The 21310-nt window shown below is 38.6% G+C and overlaps 2 protein-coding genes across 2 annotated transcripts; both read left to right on the top strand.

Annotated features, from left to right (window-relative positions):
• The first annotated feature begins 480 nt into the window (after nucleotides 1-480).
• On the top strand, nucleotides 481-11684 carry LOC143041201 (uncharacterized). The gene has a single exon (XM_076213042.1). It carries the CDS (start codon nucleotides 909-911, stop codon nucleotides 2190-2192), a length of 1284 nt encoding a protein of 427 aa, XP_076069157.1. The 5' UTR covers nucleotides 481-908; the 3' UTR covers nucleotides 2193-11684.
• Nucleotides 11685-11739: 55 nt separating this feature from the next.
• LOC143041200 (uncharacterized) lies at nucleotides 11740-15514 on the top strand. Its single transcript, XM_076213041.1, has 2 exons — nucleotides 11740-12350; nucleotides 12926-15514. Exon 2 carries the CDS (start codon nucleotides 13130-13132, stop codon nucleotides 14579-14581), a length of 1452 nt encoding a protein of 483 aa, XP_076069156.1. The 5' UTR covers nucleotides 11740-12350; nucleotides 12926-13129; the 3' UTR covers nucleotides 14582-15514.
• Nucleotides 15515-21310: the final 5796 nt, after the last annotated feature.

Here is a 21310-nt window from a genome sequence, read left to right as displayed (position 1 = left end):
ATAACCTTGCATTTACTTGTGTTAAATTTCATTAACCACTTTTCAGACCATTGCTGTAATTTATCTAAATCTTCTTGAATATCTAATTGATTAAAGTGATCATTTGCCATAACGCATAGTTTTGTATCATCATATTTGGAGACAATATATTTTAGTAGCCAACTGTGCTATTTCCACCTCCCAAATCTTGTGACCAGATGAAAAGCTAGAGAGAAAAAAAAAAAGAAAAAAGAAAAAGAAAAAAAAAAAAAATCTTGTGGTTTATGGAGACTTTGAATGAAGGTCCATAGAGTCAAACACTTTGGTTAGATAATTTATTGTATTTGTCTAGATTCTGGATAGACAACTGACTTGATGAGCCATGGTTGGGTTATTTATACAAACAGACAAGGTTAAGTGGAAGAGAGTGAGTGGATGCATGTGTAATCTCAGTGGCCATTGACACCACAGTGGTGGCATGAGTATGTATATGGATATTGGATGATTTTCAGGGTATCTCTAAGGAAAAGTAGAATGCAATATATCAAACCACCATATATGTTAGTGTTTCTACCTACTTGATGTTAGGTGGCACATATAAAGTGTCTTTTTGGGTATATAGGGATGTGAGTATGAACTGGTTTATGTATGAAAAATCCACACCCCTAATATTACACAATCTTAGAGTAAGATGTCAACCTTATAAATACATTTTTCTTTTTCCAGGAGGGTAACTATCAATATTTCTTAGGAAGAGATATCCATAAATTCGGTATGTCATACAATGAAGAGGATCTAATGTGACATGTGTGGCACAGGCATCTTGCCAGTCATAGTAAATATCACCTAATAACCACATAGAAGAGAAAACTTTCCAATGTGATCTGTACAATAAAACTTTCTCAAGAAAGACTAATTTCAAATGTCACATGATGGCCCACACAGGAAAAAAGCCTTTCCAGTGTGACCTGTGTGATTCTGCTTTTTCATACAGGAGTGGCCTCAGATATCACATGATGACCCACACAGGAGAGAAGCCTTTCCAGTGTGGCATGTGTGATGCAGCTTTCTTAAGTGATGGTAATCTCAAACATCACATGATGACCCACACAGGAGAAAAGCCTTTCCAGTGTGGCCAGTGTAATTCTGCTTTTTCACGAAAATTTTACCTCAAATATCACATGATGACCCACACAGGAGAGAAGCCTTTCCAGTGTGACCTCTGTGATGCAGCTTTCTTAACTAAGGTTGAACTCGAACGCCACATGAGGACCCACACAGGGGAGAAGCCTTACCAGTGTGAACAGTGCGGTTCTTCTTTTTCAGTGAAAAGTACCCTAACAAGTCACATGACAACCCACACTGGAGAGAAGCCTTTCCAGTGTGACCTGTGCAATGCAGCTTTCTCAAGAAAGAGTTACCTCAAGGGTCACATGATGACCCACACAGGAGAGAAGCCTTTCCAGTGTGACCTGTGCAGTTCTGCTTTTTCACGAAAGAGTCGCCTCAAAGATCATGTGATGACCCACACAGGAGAGAAGCCTTTCCAGTGTGACCTGTGCGATGCAGCTTTCACAACTAAGAGTGTACTCAAATATCACATGATGACCCACACAGGAGAGAAGCCTTTCCAGTGTGACCTGTGTAATGCAGCTTTCTCAGCTAAGGGCAGATTAAAACGTCACATGATGGCCCACACAGGAGAGAAGCCTTTCCACTGTGATGTGTGCAATGCAGCTTTCCCAACTAAGGATGAACTCAAATGTCACATGAGGACCCACACAGGAGAGAAGCCTTTCCATTGCGACCTGTGTGATGCAGCTTTCTCAACAAGGGGTCCCCTCAAGCGTCACCTGATGACCCACACAGGAGAGAAGCCTTACCAGTGTGACCTGTGCAATGCAGCTTACCCAACAAAGAGTGAACTCAAATGTCACATAACAATCCACACAGGAGTGAAGCCTTTCCAGTGTAACATGTGTGATTCTGCTTTTACACATATGAGTAGCCTGAAATATCATTTGATGACCCACACAGGAGAGAAGCCTTTCCAATGTGATCTGTGTGATACAGCTGTCGCCAAGAGAAGTAACCTCAAAAAGCACATGTTGATCCACACAGGAGAGAAGCCTTTCCAGTGTGACTTGTGTGATGCAACTTTCTCACAGAAAGGCTCCCTCACTCGTCACATGAAGACTCACACTAGAGATTGAACATTGTCTGGCATCATGACTACCAGGATCATGGATACTAAAGAGAAAAGAAAAAGAAAAAACAAAACAAAACAACTATTTATGAAAATAAAATGTAAGTTTAGAAAAAAATAGAACAAAGAATATTTTTCAATTAGGTATCCAATTTCTTTAATATAAGTTAATTAAAGTCATTATAATCCTTTAAAATCTATATTTTACAAAGGATTACAAAGGCAGAGCATGCCAACAGGAGACCTTTTAGTCCATATCAAGGTCGGATGCAAAAAAATTATAATGATGAATAAATGAATAAATAAAAAATTTAATGATGTAAATAATAAAATAAGTGCATAGGTATAGTTAAATAATAAATAGGTAATTAGTACATACATATACCAAAGGCTTTTTTCCCCCCTTACAAAGGGGGTAGCCAAAAAGAAAAAGGCATAGAAACCACTCCCACCCATTCCATCCCATACATATTCCACTCCCCTCCACCCTCCTCCCTCCCTCTCATCTTGGCACCTCCTGGATGATGCGTCATCCCTGCATCCTTTCCACTGCCCTGGGTTAGAAGTAGTGTTGCAAGACACAGTACATCCACAGCATGGCCGCTTCATTAATTCGGCGATCCCCCTCTCCATCCCCTCATCCAGAAAAAGAGAAGATGGAGAGAAATACCTTTGGTCTGCATCAAATTATTTCTCATACATCCTCACCCCACCCCCCACCCACTCCCCCTCATGCATCACAGCATCATCCATACACAACCCTTCTCCACCTCAATCTTTTGTCCTCTCCCATCCTTCCTCAACAGACATTCCTCTCTTTCCCAATACCCTTTTTACCCCATCCATCCATCTCATCCTAGGACACCCCCTCATATTCACTCATTCCACCTCTGCCTTTCACACCTCTTTTACTAATCTTTCTTCACTCATTCTTTCCATGTGTCCAAACCATCCTAATACTCTTTCATCAACCCTATCTCCCAGCTCCCTTTCCACCCCTGTTCTCCTCCTCACCTCCTCATTTCTCACTCTATCTAGTCTAGTAACCCCTATCATACTTCTCAGACATTTCATCTCAAACACATTCAAACTCTTCTCTTCTATTCTTATGTTCCATGTTTCTGCTCCATACAGTGCTGTTGGCACAATCCCTCCTTCATATAACCTCCTCTTGGCATCCATTCCCAGATGTCTATTTCTCAATACACTTTTTAATCCCCCAAGGCATTTACTTGCTTCTCTCAGTCTCCATTCTACTTCCACCCCTACTCCCTTTCCTGCCACATTCGCACCCAAGTATCCAAAAATATCCACTTCCTCCAGTCTCTCTCCCTTAATGCTTACTTGTAGTCTGCAGTCACTCTCTCTCCTTGTACATCTCATCACCTTACTTTTGCCCACATTTATCTTCAGCTTCCTTCTTTCACACACCTCAAACTCTGTACTCTCTCACTAACTTCCTTAATCCCTCCTCTGATCCTGCTACAAGTGCAGTGTCATCAGTAAACAACAACTGGCTTATTTCCCACTTTTCTCCATTTTCTTTAACCATCTCCAACCCCTGACCCACTACCCTTGCATTCACCTCTCGCATCACCCCATCCATGTATAGATTGAACAGTCAGGGTGACATAACACCTCCCTGATGAAATCTCACCTTTACCTCAAACCATTCACTCTCTCCATTTCTAATCCTAACACAAGCTCTACTACTCTCATAAAAACTATTGACTGCTCTTAACAGCTTTCCTCCTATCCCATATATCTGCAATACCTCCCACAGTGCCTTCCTGTCTACCCTGTCGTAAGCCTTTTCCAGATTCATAAAAGTCCAAAAAACATCCTAACCTTTTCCAATAGATTTCTCACATATCTGTCTTGCCATAAAAAATCTGATCTACACAACCCCTACCTGTCCTAAAACCACACTATTCCTCACCAATTACTCCCTCTGTTCTCTCCTAATCCTCTCAATCAAGACCCTCCCATAAGCCTTCCCAACTACACTCAACAAGCTTATCTCTCTGAAACTACTACACTCACACTTGTCCCCCTTTCCCTTGTAAAGTGGAACTATACAGGCACTCCTCCAGTCCTCTGTCCTTAAACAAACATTAAATAACCTCACCAGCCATTCCACCATAACTGTACCTCCTTTCTTCAGACATTCTACATGGCATCCATCCAACCCAGATGCCTTACCTGCTCTCATCATCTTAACAGCTGCTTTCACTTCATCTTTCCTTATTTCTCCTCCATTTTCCTCACTCATGACGGTCATCTTCTTAGCGTTTCCCACTGCAACTACCTTTCCCTCCCTATCCTCCTTCACATTTAGCAACTCCTTAAAATACTCTGCCCACCTTCCTCTCACTGCCTTCTCTTCCATTATCATCTCTCCATCTGCACCTTTTACCTTTTCTTCTCTACTTGGTTCGCTTCCTCTTCCTTTTTTAATTCTTTTCCAATACATCTTTTTATTACTTTCAAAATGTTCTGTCATACTCTTACCCCATTTCACATCTCTCCTCTTTGCTTCCTTTATCTTATGCTTAACTTCCCTTCTCTTTACTTTGTACCTCTCATACGATTCCCTCGTCCTAATTTGTAGCCAATCTATGAAAGCCTGCTTCTTCTCTTCTACAACCTTCTTTGATTTCTCATCCCACCACTCACTACCCTACCTTCTATTTCCTCCCTCCCTCCTTGTTCCACACACCATCTTTGCACACCTTATGACTCCCTCCTTGAACCATCCCCATTCCTCCTCCACTTGTAGTTCTACTCTATCCTTCACTCCCTCCCACTCCTCTCTCAGCTTCTTCTTAAACTCCTCCTTTTCTTTCTCATTTAAGCAGTTCACCCTAAGTACCTCCCTACCTTCTGCCTTTTTCCTCTTTCTCCACCTATTCTCCACTCTCAATTATCTTCCAGTAATTGATCTGATATTCCCTCACTCTCTCCCCTTAGAATATGTACATCCTAACTTCCTACCATACTCCTGGTCACCACTATATAGTCCATTAACGCTTTATCTGCCACCCTTCCATCCACCACCCTCTCCCATGTGTACTTATGCTCGACTTTTTTCCTGAACACTATTTGCTATCATCAACACTCTTTCAAGACACATCTCCACCATCAATTCTCCACTATAATTTTTACCTGGAACTCCATACTTCCCAATCACTCCATCTATTGGTTCGTTTCCTACCCTAGCATTAAGGTCTCCCAATACAACTACATTGGCATTTCTCCCTAATCCCTCTATGCACTCATTTAAGGGGACCGCCTGATCAAAAGATGAAAATCTTTATTAATTGGGTTATTGCACAGAAATTTATGCCAGGAGTTAGGGACACCATATACATCTTTCCTAACCCCAAAAAACTAATCTGCAACCCTTTCATGTTTAGCCCCACCCCCCTTTCAAAAAAATTGATAATTTTGAAATGACTACTATAATAATTGCTCTACATGAATGAAATTAATATGGTGGAAGGACCTTATCCAGACCTTCAAACAAATAGAGAGAAATTTTAGTTAAAGTAATTAGTTTGTGGAATTTTAATTTTTATATTTTTTTCCACCCCGTTCCCCTTCAAATAGGGGATTTTTTTTTTTTTTTTTCAAAAATTAACCCTTTCAGATATTAAAAAAAACGTTCTATTTCATCAATCAGGCAGATTTAGACATATTATGTGTGAATTTTCATTGAAATTGATTAAGATGTTATGGAGGAGTAGAAGTTTGAAGGTATAAAACTTAGGTTTTGAGATACGGGCCGTCAAAGTTTTCACTAACTTTGAACCCCTACATACTAATATAGATAAGGGATATCATGGCATTTCCTTATTTAGTTTTATAGGCTTGAATGTTGATAACATTTAGAATACAATTTATTCATATTCAGTCATATATGTTGATGTCCAGTCATATAATCTTCTGTCTTCTGGCTCCTGGTCCCCACCTGCATTTTAGGCAGGTTATTACATTAGGGTGTCATAGCTTGCTTACTTTGTAATTCTTGCCTCTTCCTAGCTTCCTGAAGGTGTTTGGTTTGCTTGTGAGGATGTGGCATCTCAAAAATAGTATAACAGCTTGTCAAATGACAAAAGGATGAGTGATGGTGGCTTGCAGTGGAGCGTATCACTCAATTTTCGTCTACTGTTTATTGTTTTCTGAGGCATCTACCCATTCTGGGGTCTATATATAACCTCTGGTACAGAGACAGAGTTGCCAGAAGTCACTAGCAATAGCACTCAATCATTACAAATTATTGTTATTTATTGCAATAATATATATATTGTAGTGACCAATACGTATCATAGGGCCGAGATGGGGTCGAGTTGGGGGGAGGAGGGGGTTTATTTGCCATAACTACGAAAATAAGGCGAATTTTGATGAAATACTCTGCATACAGACTGTCGATTGCCATACGCAGATGTAGAATTTTTTTCCCAGTTTTTCATTTTTTTCCCAATTTTCATCGATTCTTGACCAGCCGGTCCCCTTAAATCTACCCAAAAAGCCTCCCTTTCCTCTATGCTCTTCTCACTACCAGGCCCATACGCACTGACAAAAACCCACATCTCCCTTTCCAGCTTCACCTTCATCCACATCAACCTTAATGAAACCTCCTTCCACTCCACTACACGCTTACTTATCTCTTCACTTACTAGTATAGCCACCCCTTCTCTCCCTCGTCCCCTCTTCACTCCTGAGAACCTCCCAACTGCACTCCCAAACTCACACTTGCCCCTCTCTTTCATTTTAGTTTCACTCAAAGCCAGTACATCCATCTTTCTTCTCACAAACATACTCTTCCCTTTTACTCTCATCTGTACCACATCCACGCACATTAAAAGACCCAATCTTTAGGGTACTGGTTTGAAAACTCCTAGACCCTCTTATGCCTTTACTTTTTTTAGGAATGTTCCTTTTGGGGCTACAGGTAGTAGGACTCCTAATCCTATCCCCTGTCCTGTTTTTTTGTCGCCTCTTACGACTCAAAGGGGAATACTTGGTGGTAGCATTCTTTTCCCCCATAATAATAATTAATTGACATATGAATAATATTAAATGAGAATCAAGCAAATAAGAATAAAGAGACAATAACAAAACAAATAGATAATACAAAATGAATGACAGTCATTACAGCATCTTGCTTAGGTGCTTATCTAAATGATTATTAAAACTTCAAACTGAACTACATTGCACTGCCTCTGCAGGAAGTTTATTCCATTCATTAACTACACAGCTGGCGAAAGTGTTTCTACCCACTTCCAAATTAAATGTATTCCCTGGCAGTTTGAGACCATTGTTTCTTGTATGATTTTCATTCAGTGTGAAAATTTTGTCACTTTTGAGGTTATCAATTCCCTTTAGAGCCGTAAAGTAAAGACCTGTATCAAGCCACCTCTGAGTCTACGCTTTTTTAGAGAAAACAGATTCATATGTGTTAGTCGATTTTTGTATGATTTATTTTTGATATTTGGAATCGGTTTTGTGGCCCACCATTGTACTTTTTCCAATCTGTCAATGTCTTTAATGAGATTCAGTGACGTATGGAAACTGCATATTCCAAATGTGTACAAAGTAACGATTTATATATCTTGTTAATTTGTGATGGACTTTTGAAGTCAAAAGATTGCACAATCAGTCCTAGAATCTTATTTGCTTTCTTAGAGGCTGAAATACACTGCTTAGATAATTTGAGATCATTACTGATGATTACGCTGAGATCCTTTTCACTATTGACTTTTGTTAACGAATTTCCAAATAACTTGTAATCATACTTCCTGTTATTTTTACCTATGTGCATAACCTTGCATTTACTTGTGCTAAATTTTATTAGCCACTTTTCAGGTCATTGCTGTAATTTATCTAAATCTTCTTGAATAACTGATTTAAGTGATCATTTGCCATTCTGCACAGATTTGTATCATCAAAATTGGAAACAATTTGTGGTCCAGTTTTGTATCATCATTAAAATTGGAAACAATTTGTGGTCTGTATCATTTATATATACAATGAATAGAAGTGGCCCAAGAATGGAACCTTGAGGAACTCCACTTGTAACATTTTTCCATCTAGAAGTTTTTCTATTTAAAACAATTCTCCGTTTTCGATCATTCAACCAGTTACTAGTCCAATTTAATAGGTTACCACTTATTCTGTGTGAAGCTAATTTAGTAAGTAGTCTTTTGTGGGGACCAGTATCAAAAGCTTTTGCAAAGTCTAGATATATTAAATCTATATTGTTTCTTTTGTCATAATTCGAGATAACTGTGTTGTAGAATTCAAGTAATTTAGTCACGCAAGAACGTTTCTGTCTGAAACCATGCTGGCTATCATTTATCAAACAGTTACTTTCTAAATGATGTTCAGTAGCATCTCTGATGATAGTTTCCATAATTTTTCCTATGATTGAAGTCAAACTTATAGGCCTATAGTTATTTGGTTTCTTTTTGTCACCTTTTTTGAATATTGGAGTAAAGTTAGCTAGCTTCCATTCTTTTGGGACATCTCTGGATATGATGGATTTCTTGAAAATGATTTCTAATGGAACAACGATCTCATTTTTCATTTCCTTTAAGATTCTTGGATGCCAAACGTAAGGCCCTGGTGTTTTATTAACTTTGAGTTTGTCTATACACCTTTTAATTTTTTCTTTTGTTATATTTACCGTAGTAATTTTACCCTAGACTTTTCACAGGTTTCAGTTTGGAGTTCACTTTGAGGTGTGTTGTCTATGAATACTGAGCTAAAATAATTGTTTAAAATATCACACATTCCTTCATTTGAATATTCAAGTTGACCATCTGCAGATAATAGGGGACCAATGTGATTTATAACAACCTTTTTATTTCTAATGTATATAATTACAAAAACGCAACATATTCACTAGTCACTACACTGAGTTATAAACTTCACAGGTATTTGCTACCTGGTGTCTGCAGAAAACGAGTTCTCTAGCTGAGGTCACAAAGCAGACTGACTGAGCTGAGGTCACGAAGCAGACTATCACAATCCATATCAGTGTGCTAAATTCTAGCCAAACTGTATCTGTTATCACCATCTCTGCACTGAAAAATGCTGGTCTCAGTTCTGTCAGGATGGACACTTAACTTGCAAATGTCTAATTGTCAGTGGGACCCAGCAGCCATCACAGTATGGTGCATTTCCACCATTCATAAGGAGACCTTGGGTTAATCTCATATGACTGTATATTATTGCTCTCAAAAGGGTGTGTGCTTTTAGAAATTTATATAATTTTGTTGTGTCCCACCTCATTCCACTGCTGCTGCCATATATTCTTGATAGGTCTGAAGGTGCTAGAAAAAAAAAAAAAAAAACATGGTAGAGGGAACATCTTGGCATCAAGCTTGCTGAATTTGATAACTGGTCTGCCCTTTTGTTTTCACAGATTACACATGTGCAGGAACCCTACAAAATTATATTGTAATTCCTCTGCACTTATGTAAAAACACTCACTTCAATTTTTTTTTGTATTAATAATGGTTATCTTTGTAGATTTCTAGTGATTGCAAGACACTTTTTGAATCGTAGTATATGTTATAGCTAGAATTCTGGAGGGTAGCAATATGTTCTAGTGCAGCTGAAATACTGTATAACTTAGCAGTATAATTTGAAGCTAAAATGGGAAGTGATCCTCAATGATTAAAGTTATCACTAAAAACTCATCATATGACAGCATAAAATTTAGACCCATCAGTAAAAACAAATGTCAAGTTCATGTGCTAGATTGATTGAGTGAACTTTATCTGGCAATGTGATTACCAGGATCATGCACACCAAATGCATTATATCTTACATTTTTTTATATAAGAAAATACATAGGGTTGAAGGGAAGAGAAAACAAATATTCTGTAAAAATAGGAACTAAATTTGTTAATAGATGAATATATGTAAAATATTGTCCATGTATGATCTAAAATTCCATCTCCTTTCATACATGTTGATTAAAATTATTATGATCTTTAAAATCTACATTTTCTCCTGAAGTTTTGCTGTTGTTGAAAACACTCACAATCCATATCTATGGCCAAAATGCTGGTGGTATTGTATCTGTTATTACTATCTCTGCACTGTGATAAATGGTGATCTCTCAGTTCTTTCAGGCTAGGTCAGTCAGCCAGTAAATGTCTAACTGTTACTGTGACTAAGGAATCGTCACATTATGGTTTGTTTCCACCATTCATAAGGAGTCCGTGGGTTCATCTCATATGACCATTGCAGAGATAACATATTATTATCTCATCTTCTCGTCATGTTATTATATTCCAAAGGGGTTTATAGAGAGAGATATAATTTTGTTAGGTCCAACCTTGTTCCATTGCTGTTGCCATGTATTCTTGATTGATCTGAAGATGCTAGGAAAAAAAAAAAGTTACAATATGGTAGGGGACATCATCTTGGCATCAAACTTGCTGCTGCTGAATTGGATAACTGGTCTGCCCTTATATTTCCATATGAAATCTTGATTGGAGAACAAAAGCCAGTTTATAATATAAATGATTACATTTCAAATAGGATACATACATTTCAAGCTATACATCAAAGAGTTAGGGAACATATGAAGAAGCAATGACACAAAATAGCAATTGAAATAGAATTACAAATAGGAGACTTGGTCATGGCCAAATTACATACAATCCATAATAAACTTTCACCAAGATATTCAGGTCCATATGAAATAATTTATTTTGCAGGTGGAAATAAAAACAAGATCTTACACTTAGAAACTAGGGAATTGTCACTTAGACATGTAGATGATTTAAAAAGGACTAAGATAAAGCTTGACTGATGATACTTGTGACATTGAGGATTGTATAACAACAACTCTTTTTGATGGAGAAGAAACACAGTATTAATTCTATTGGCGAATCTGTAAGTTATGATGGGCCAGGAATATGTATATAGCATCATGTGGGAATTGTGTATTAATACTGATAATTTTTACAGATAAGACTGGATTAATTATTTGATATATGTGAATGGTGCATGCCAGAGATTGGAAACCTGTGCTACCTGGGACCTTCTGTGTGTCAGACAGATGTGCTACCTGGAGCCTTGGTCAATCAGGAAGACCTGGAACCTTGCCAATGTATAAAAACAACGACATTAAGTATTGCTTTACTTTTGTTTTCCATGAAGCATTGAAAAATTCTTGTAAAGCTTCACTTGTTAGAAATGTGTCTGATGAATAATTGTCATTACAAAAAGACTGGTAAACCAGGTTACTCATAGTAACATGGGATATTCCCACTGTCTATTTTTCTCAAATATACCCAGAAGTCTACTATCTATCCTAAGTTGAAGTCAGTTGAATGTACTATCTCAGTTTCTGACATGTGTGAAACAAATGTGAAATTATGCAGGGACACTCTCCACTATTGCTAACACCCTTAATACTGTGCATATAATTGATGTAATATACTTCAGATACACAATTCACCATCTTTGAAAGTGTGATCTCCATTGAGATCTCCATTGAGATCTGACAAAGAAAGAAAAAAAAAAAAAAAATAGATAAATATATAAAAATAAAAGAATAATAATAAAACAATATTTTTTCTCCTTAGTTGTTGCTGTCTTTACAACATATTGTAAACAGTAGGAGGATATCATACTTTGATAACAGTGAGTTTGGCAATTAATTTAAACAATTTATAGATATACTAAATTGTCTTAAGGATCAGTAAGTATTTGGTGACTCTTCCTCGTCTTCTTCATTCACCACTCGCCGAAGATCCAAGATATGCCGCGGCACTACCTCAACAGAGACGTTCCGTGAATTCACCTCCGTTACTATCCCTTTCGTCCACTATTCCATTTCCGCTTGGTCAGTAAGCAGCCCGGAAGAAGCGTCTCGTGTTCCATTGGTCCAACATGGCTTTCAGTGCCTCCCACTGAAATGCTGTACTATTATACATCAGAACTTCTGTCTAATATTTTTTTTTCTATATTTAGCTACATTCAAAGTCATCGTCTTTGGAAGGGAGGGGGGCATATGCCATTATGAAGGCTCTTCTAATCTGCCATTCTGCTCTAATTTTCAGGTGGATTGCATCAGCCTTGCCTTCTCAGATCTGCTTCTTCCGCCTTTATATCCCCTCTCACAACAGTGGCTCCTCTCCAGGTATATCTACTGTTCCCCATTAGTAGATAATTTTTTTTTGGGGGGTTTGGTGTCCACTAAACACAAAATATCAGGCTCGTTTATCCTTACATAGTCATTTAACTCCAACCTAGGTGATAGTTAACCATCAAAAATCTGGTTGTGGTTGTGGAGACATCAAATGAGGTACCATAAAGTCAAGCACTTTGGTTAGACCACTTATTATATCTTGTTAGAATCTGGAAGACAATTGACTCGATGAACCATGGCAGGGTTATGTATACAAACAGGGTTGAGTGGAAGAGGGTGAGAAGATGCGTGCGCAGTCTCGATGGCTCTTGATGCCACAGTGGTGGCATAAGTATGTATGTGGCTATTGGATGATTTTCAGGGCATTTCTAATGAAAAAGTAGAATGCAATATGTCATAGCACTATATATGTTAGTGTTTCTACCTGCTTTGTTAGGTGGGATGTACAAAGTGTCTGGGTACAAAGGGATGTGAGTATGAACTGGTTTATGTATGAAAAATCCACACCCCTAATATAACACAATCTCAGAGTTAGATGTCAACCTTATAATTACATTTTTTTCCAGGAGGGTAACTTTAACTATTTCTATGGAAGAGATATCCATAGATTCAGTATGGCGTAAAATGAAGAGGATCCAATGTGACATCTGAAGTACAGCTATCTCTCCAGTCATCTTAGATATCAAATAATAACCCACACAGGAGAGAAACCTCTCCAATGTGACCTGTGTGATTCTGGTTTTTGACAAAAGAGTCACCTCAAATATCACATGATGACCCACACAGGAGAGAAGCCTTTCCAGTGTGGTGTGTGCGATGCAGCTTTCTCAATTGAAGGTAATCTCAAACGTCATATGATGACCCACACAGGAGAGAAGCCTTTCCAGTGTGACCTGTGTGATTCTGCTTTTTCACAAAAGAGTCACCTCAAATATCACATGATGACCCACACAGGAGAGAAACCTTTCCAGTGTGGCATGTGCGATGCTGCTTTCTCAACTAACCGTAATCTCAAACGTCACGTGGTGACCCACACAGGAGAGAAGCCTTTCCAGTGTGGCCTGTGTAATTCTGCTTTTTCACGAAAGAATCACCTCAAATATCACATGATGATCCACACAGGAGAGAAGCCTTTCCAGTGCGACCTCTGCGATGCAGCTTTCTCAATTAAGGTTGACCTCAAACGTCACATGGTGACCCACACAGGAGAGAAGCCTTTCCAGTGTGAACTGTGCAATTCTTCTTTTTCACGGAAGAGTAACTTAAAAAGTCACATGATGACCCACACAGGAGAGAAGCCTTTCCAGTGTGACCTGTGCAATGCAGCTTTCTCAAGAAAGAGTTACCTCAAGGGTCACATGATGACCCACACAGGAGAGAAGCCTTTCCAGTGTGACCTGTGCAGTTCTGCTTTTTCACGAAAGAGTCGCCTCAAATATCATGTGATGATCCATACAGGAACGAAGCCTTTCCAGTGTGACCTGTGCAATGCAGCTCTCTCAACTAAGGCTGAACTCAAATATCACATGATGGTCCACACAGGAGAAAAGCCTTTCCAATGTGACTTGTGTGATGCAGCTTTCTCAACTAAGGGTAAACTCAAACATCACATGATGACCCACACAGGAGAGAAGCCTTTCCACTGTGATCTGTGTGATGCAGCTTTCTCAACTAGGGATGAACTCAAATGTCACACGAGGACCCACACAGGAGAGAAGCCTTTCCATTGTGACCTGTGTGATGCAGTTTTCTCAACAAGGAGCCCCCTCAAGCGTCACCTGATGACCCACACAGGAGAGAAGCCTCACCAGTGTGTCCTGTGCAATGCAGCTTTCCCAACAAAGAGTGAACTCAAACGTCACATGACAACCCACACAGGAGAGAAGCCTTTCCAGTGTAACCTGTGCGCTTCTGCTTTTTCACGTATGAGTAGCCTCAAACATCATGTGATGACCCACACAGGAGAGAAGCCTTTCCAGTGTGACCTGTGTAGTGCAGCTTTCTCCAATAAAAGTTACCTCAAAAAGCACATAATAACTCACACAGGAGAGAAGCCTTTCCATTGTGACCTGTGTGATGCAACTTTCTCACAAAAGGGTCATCTTAAAGGTCACATGATGACCCACTCAGGAGAGAAGCCTTTCCAGTGTGACTTGTGTGATGCAGCTTTCTCACAGAAAGGCTCCCTCAATCGTCACATTAAGACTCACACTAGAGATTGAATATTGTCTGGCATCATGACTTCTGGGATCATGGATGCTGAAGAGAAAAGAAGAAACAACTATTTATAAAAATATAATGTAAGTTTGTTTTGGAAAAAAATAAAGAATATTCTTTCAATTATGTATCCAATTTCTATAAGTTAATTAAAGTCATTATAATCTTTTAAAATTAGATTTTCTTCTTTGATATATCTAAAAACACTATCACAATCCATATCAGTGTGCTAAATTCTAGCCAACCTGTATCTGTTATCACTATCTCTGCACTGTAATAAATGCTGATCTCAGTTCTGTCAGGATGGGCACTTAACCAGGAAATGTCTAATCATCAGTGGAACCAAGCAGCCATCACAGTCAGTATGGTGCATTTCCACCATTCATAAGGAATACTTGGGTTAATCTCATATGACTGTTATTGTTCTCAAAAGGGTGTATGCTTTTAGTGATCTATATAATTTTGTTGTGTCCCAACTCATTCCATTGCTGTTGCCATATATTCTTAAGAGGTCTGAAGATATTAGGAAAAAAAAAAAAAAGTCCCAAAATGGTAGAGTACATCTTGGCATCAAACTTGGTACTGCTGAATGGGATAACTGGTCTGCCCTATTATTCCCATTGATTTTAATATGTGCAGGAACCCAACGAAACGAAATCGTAATTCCTCTCCACTGATGTAAAAATACCCATTGCAATTATTTATTTATTTATTTTTTATTAATGGGTGGTTATCTTTGTAGATTTCTAGTGACTGCAAGACATTCTTTGAATCACAGAATACAACATAGCTAGATTGCTGGAAGGTACCATTATGTTGTAGGGTAGTTCAAATACTGTATAATTTGGAGTTAATATTGGAAGTGTTCCTCAATGTTTAGATTTTTCTCTAAAAACTCTATATCCTGTACCAGCATCAAATTTGGATCCATCTGTAAAAACAAATGTGTTCATGTGCTGGACCGAGTGTGCTAAAAACAAGCCTCTTATTTCTTTATCAAATTTGTCTCTCTTAAAACCTCACAAATGTCTACAAAATTTTATAACCAGAAGTTTCCATGCCAGGGTAATTAAATAAGTATAAGTGCATACTGGACTTCCCAAGATATTCAAAGATTCCAATAGCTTCTTAATTCTAAATCTAAAATAATGGTTGAGTCTTGAGTGACAGATATTATTGAGGCAGTATCTATTGGCTACAGCATAAGCCCTTGAGTTTGGAAGTCTTTGTATTCTGAACCATTAATGGAGTAATGACGTCCTGCAGTATACCTCAAGAGGGGTCTCTCCAGCCTTAATCAGCAAACTGGATATAGGAGAGGAATGAAAAGCACCTGTAGCAAGGTGAATGCCAGAGTGATGAAATGAGTCCAGAATCTTAAGATAGGATGCAGAGGAATATATTTCACAACCATGGAGGAACTTTGAAATCAACAGAGATTTATGCGTCTTCAAAACAGAATACCTGTTTGCTCCCCAATGGGTATTTGACAATACTTTCAGAATGTGGAAAACCACAAGACATTTGGTCTTGATATGCTTGAGTTAAGAGAGACCTGCCCTTGTAAGTTTTCTATCAAGTAGTAAACCTAAGAAACGATCTTCTTCAACACAAAGTATGCTGTAAGACCTTTCTTTCCTGCCCAGTTTACTATTTTATTAACTACTAGTTGTAATTTCCTTTCATCAGCAGATATCCAGGTAGCAGCAAAATATACTGAGAAATCATTCACAATGTACTTCATACAACATCAGGGATAACATCTGTTACCCCCTTAATTGCTAATGAAAAGGGTGGGACACGCTCTTCTTGGTGCTTCTTATGTGACAAAGTATTTACAACTTCAACTTGGAAATGCCTGAGTGTCAAGAACACTTTAATAAAAGGAGCTGCCTCTCCTCATAGTCCACTTGCATGCACTGTCTTGAGTATTCCATGCCTCCATGCAGTATTGTAGGCCATCCCAATATCTAAGAATACTGTTACATGGTGCTGTTTGAAGTCAATTGCTTCACATATACATGTCTCAAACTGCATCAAGACATCTGTTTTGGAGTACATTTTTATTTTCTTGAATCCACACTGTGAAGGGGACAAGATGTTATTTCTCTCCATAAACAGCAAGTTAAGGCTATAATTTGATAACTACCTGTCAGTGAAGGTTCTTGACTAAGTTTAACTAACTTAACTAACTTAACTTAACTAACTTAACTTAACTAACTTAACTTAACTACCTGTCAGTGAAGGTTCTTGACTAAGTTTAACGAAAGGTAACACATAATTCATTTCCCATATTGATTGATTTGTAGTGTATGTTGCCATAACTTCTAGGTCATCGGGCACAGCTTATAAAAATTCTAAAGGGAGAATAAAGGGTAGGGGTTGGAAAGGGAGTTGGTAGATAGGGTGGATGAAAGAGTATTGGGATGGTTTGGACACATGGAAAGAATGAGTGAAGAAAGACTAGTAAAAGAGGTGTGGAAGGCAGATGTGGAAGGAGTGAACATGAGGGGTGACCTAGGATGAGATGGATGGATGGTGTAAAAGGGGTTTTGAGTAAGAGGGGAATGTCTGTTGAGGAAGGACAAGAGAGGACTGAAGAGAGGTGTGAATGGAGAAGGGTTGTATATGGATGATGTTTTGATCCGTGAGGTGGAATGGGTGGGGGATGGGGGGTGAGGGAGTATGTGTGAGAAAAATTTGACGCAGCCTAAAGGGATTTCTCACCGTCTTCTCCTTTTCTGCATGAGGGGACGGAGAGGGGGGTCACCGATTTTATGAAGCGACCTTGCTGTGGATGTGCTGTGTTTTTCGACACTGCTTCTGACCTAGGGCAATGGACAAGGTGCAAGGAAAACCAATCATCCAGGAGATACCAAGATGGGAGGGAGGGGGGAAGGTGGAGGGGAGTGGAGTGTGATGGGGATGGAATGGGTGGGAGTGGTTTTATGTCTTTGTTTTTTGGCTACCTCCCTTATAAGGAAAAAAAGCCTTTGGTATATGTATGTGTGTATGGTAAAAAAAAAAACATGATTGTGAAAAATTGGGAATAGGGTGTCAGTAGAATAAAATAATGTTCAAACATGGAGGAATGTATATATATATATATGTATATATATAAATGTAGTGCCAGAATGTCAACTACGATATAACGAATGAGCGTTAATCCCACCACTGATGTATGGAACGATAATAGTGTGAATCTTATCCACACTTACAATATAATTTCCATCTTTAATTTGTACTCAATGTAAAAATAAACATAATACGGATTTACTCTCATAGCAAACGCAGGCGTGGGGGTAGAAATATAACGTTTTCCCTCCGTACAAAAATATTTGTCTCTTTACCCTTAGTATTCTTATCCAATTATATGCTAATTTAAGCTATTAAAGATAAGTCAAAATCCTTAGCCTGGATTATTATTCATGAACAATTTATGAAACATAGAGGTAGCTAAGGAGGGTGGTAATGATTTGACGTCCCAATGTCGTGGATGAAACGTATGGGTATTACGCCTCTAACCCTGTGGCCACCTTTGTTTTGGTATCACTTCCTACGTGATAATTTTATCTAATTACATCATTTCCCCTTATAATTGGGAGAGAGCATTCTCGGCCATAACCGTTTTCACAAACTATTATTAGTTCCTATAATCCATTACAAAAAATTCTTTCGATCGTCATGCTGGATTAGTCCGTGTCTCTATGTAAATCTATCCCATCATGATGTTCCTGTTGTGATGGAACCTTCGACTCAGAATTCGCACTACATAATAAATTTAAAATCTATCCTATCTACTATTTCCATACTTTTTCATTTATTCCAATCATAATTGAACCACTTGAACCTATCTCGGGATGGGTGTAAGAGGCTAATAGAGAGATATGGGTAGAAAATGGGGCAGTTTGTGAAGAATTCATTTTTATGAGATGGGTGTTTAGTAAACAACAGTTCGTAAGCGAGCAGTTGTATAAGTTCGCTCCACTTGGAGTAATAAAAAAGGCCGGGGGCCTGATACCTATTGCTGACATGAAACCTAAGTTATGCAGTTATTCGAGATTGCTTAAGTTAACAATATTGTATATATACTTTTAAAAACAAACCTGTTTGGAAAGGATGGAGGAGGAGAATATTCAATTGGTTCACGATTGTAAGATCACGCCCTTGGGGGAGGATCTTGAATATAAGATGAAAAGATCATTGGGCTAAAGGATTCATAGAACGCACCTCTGAGAAGCACGTCGTGTAACTGGTATTGAAGAAAAGAATATCTACAAACATTTCATTCCCCCTATACAGAGAATATAGTGAAGTGGAGAAAGTAGAAAATGAGGTACTAAACGAAATTATGCGAACGAAAGTGGTGGCAAAGATGGGTCTTCGGATCAGAATGCCTAACCCACGCGTAATACACGTCGGGTGCCCGCGATTACGTTCGTCTAACACTTCGTAATACAATTCAAGGTCCCGTTACCTCGTTTTGTGATGTAATATTTATGTGCTAAGTCCTAAAAATATTCCTCACATGGAATCCTGAACTGGAGGGTGGGAAATTTTCGCTAAATTTAAGGTTTTAATCGTTTTTACATACGAATATATCCTCGTTACGTAATGGAGGGGTGAAGTGAGAACTGTAATGTCCATCATGCCCACTTGTGACTTAGTCACGTAACTTAAAAAAAAAAAAAAAGTGCACAAGGGTGGCTAATGAAAGTATATTACATTGGGAAACGGTGTATTATATAAATTAAAGCTCTCCAACAAAACGTGCGCACACTCGGACGGATGGCGTAACAGAAACTGACGCCACTCCGGGTTGGCGGGAAAACACACGAGCAGAACACTTGGTTCGTACATGTTCATTCCACAAACACAATATACAAATCATGCACACAATGATAACAATGCGCAATAACTCCAATACATTTATATAAGGGGGGAAACACATATCTCCCGATCTAATAATATATACACATAATATTCACAAAAATATATTGCTGACATGTATACCATAACATACACAGATAAATCCCTGAGCTTACATAAGGACCTCATGTCCCAGGAAAAAGTTCTCCTTTCTAAGTATACGGGAGATACAGAATATTCCGTCCTCATTCCGACAGACTGTGACACTCGACTAGGAAGTGTCGTACAGTTGGGGTGTGTGTGTGTGGCTAAACCGTTATCACGGAATGGTTTTGTTTCCCTACGCAAGAGGTAGCCATGTGCGAGACGTGTGTGGGTCTTCCAGAGACAAGTCACTGCAGTCTCTGAGCGGAATCCTTGCATGTGTTCGCATCTCCACACTGAAAAAAAGAGTGGTTATCCCCCCCCCCATCTTTGAGGTGACGACCAAAGCATCCCAGCTGTTCTGCCAACTGGCAAGAACTGTTCCCTGTATTGTGAAATATGATTATGTTGTGGAATGGAATGAGGTTGGCAAGGGCAGTGTGAGTTGATGCCTCTTTAGCCAGCTTATCAGCCTTTTCATTGCCCAGAAACCCCGCATGTGTTGGGACACAGCAAAAACCCAACGTTGTAAATAATAAATAAGTAAATAAATAATTTTTATTTGGCTAAGAATCAATATACATGAAATGCAGATAATGACAAGAACCATAGTTCGAAATAATAATTACAAATTGCCGAGGATGACACAAAAAAACATGTACGCTTATTTCCATTGTGGTCCTCATTAGATTGTTATTCTACACTAAGTTACACAGACAACATACGTAGGGGGTTAAGGGGACCAGAGACAATCATGAGTAATACCAGTCAGTACACATATGACACATAAACATTGTTATAGTTTTGCTGATATTACTAAAATGTTCGTAACACAGGGTATTAAGACCAAAAAATGAGCACCATCACAATAAGGAACATTGCATTAAGCAAAGGAACAACAAAATAATGTTAAATTGTAACAAAACATTATGAGTAGGTACCATTATTCTACAGCTGTATCAACATGTTGTTATAGTGAATGCTACATTGCAGCTAGGATCACCTATTGATTCTAAAATTTTACCTGTATCTCAGGACGGAGTGGGCAATTAGTATGAGCACTAGGAAGTAGTACATTATAACCTGAAGCACCAGAAATAGGGTACAGGGGACCAGTACTCGTATGAGTAAAACAACAAGGAGAACGAGGATAAAGTCCAATTACCTTGTTGCCTGGTGCCCTGATTCACCAGGCTTGTATTATGGTCAGATCATAACTGTTCTCGGACCCTACCTGAGACATATACCATACTATGACTAGCAAAACAAAGGTGGATACCAATTTGTAACATCAAACATTGTTATACTAAACTAAACTTCTGAAAAACAGGGAGGGGGGAACGTTAGAGTGAACGCAAATTTGGATGGTATTACTCATGGAGTCAGGTATCCCTCACTAAGCTAGTAGTACATAAAATCAAGGCTGTTCTCTGTCCATAGCTGAGACATATAGTAACCCTCGGATTTTTTTCTTGAACGTAACCTTGCTATTTGACTTCTTAATGGACACAGGTTGTGAGTTCCATAGTTGAACACCTGTGAAGTGAAAGCTATTTTTAGTGAAGGGACCTGCACGATATACAATAAAAGACCCTTGACTGTTCCGGGTTCGGTTCTCAGCAGATAACGTCAAATTACAGCTCACATATGAGGGAGCAGAACTATGAACGACATTGTAAAAATGGTTTAGTTTCAGCTGCTGGACATGATATTTTATAGGT

Source organism: Oratosquilla oratoria, chromosome 30, assembly GCF_046742065.1.
Source record: "Oratosquilla oratoria isolate Oo_2021 chromosome 30, ASM4674206v1, whole genome shotgun sequence".
NCBI classification, from domain to species: Eukaryota; Metazoa; Arthropoda; class Malacostraca; order Stomatopoda; family Squillidae; genus Oratosquilla; species Oratosquilla oratoria.
Note: the sequence above shows the minus strand (reverse complement) of the source record. Positions and strands in the feature narration are given on the sequence as shown.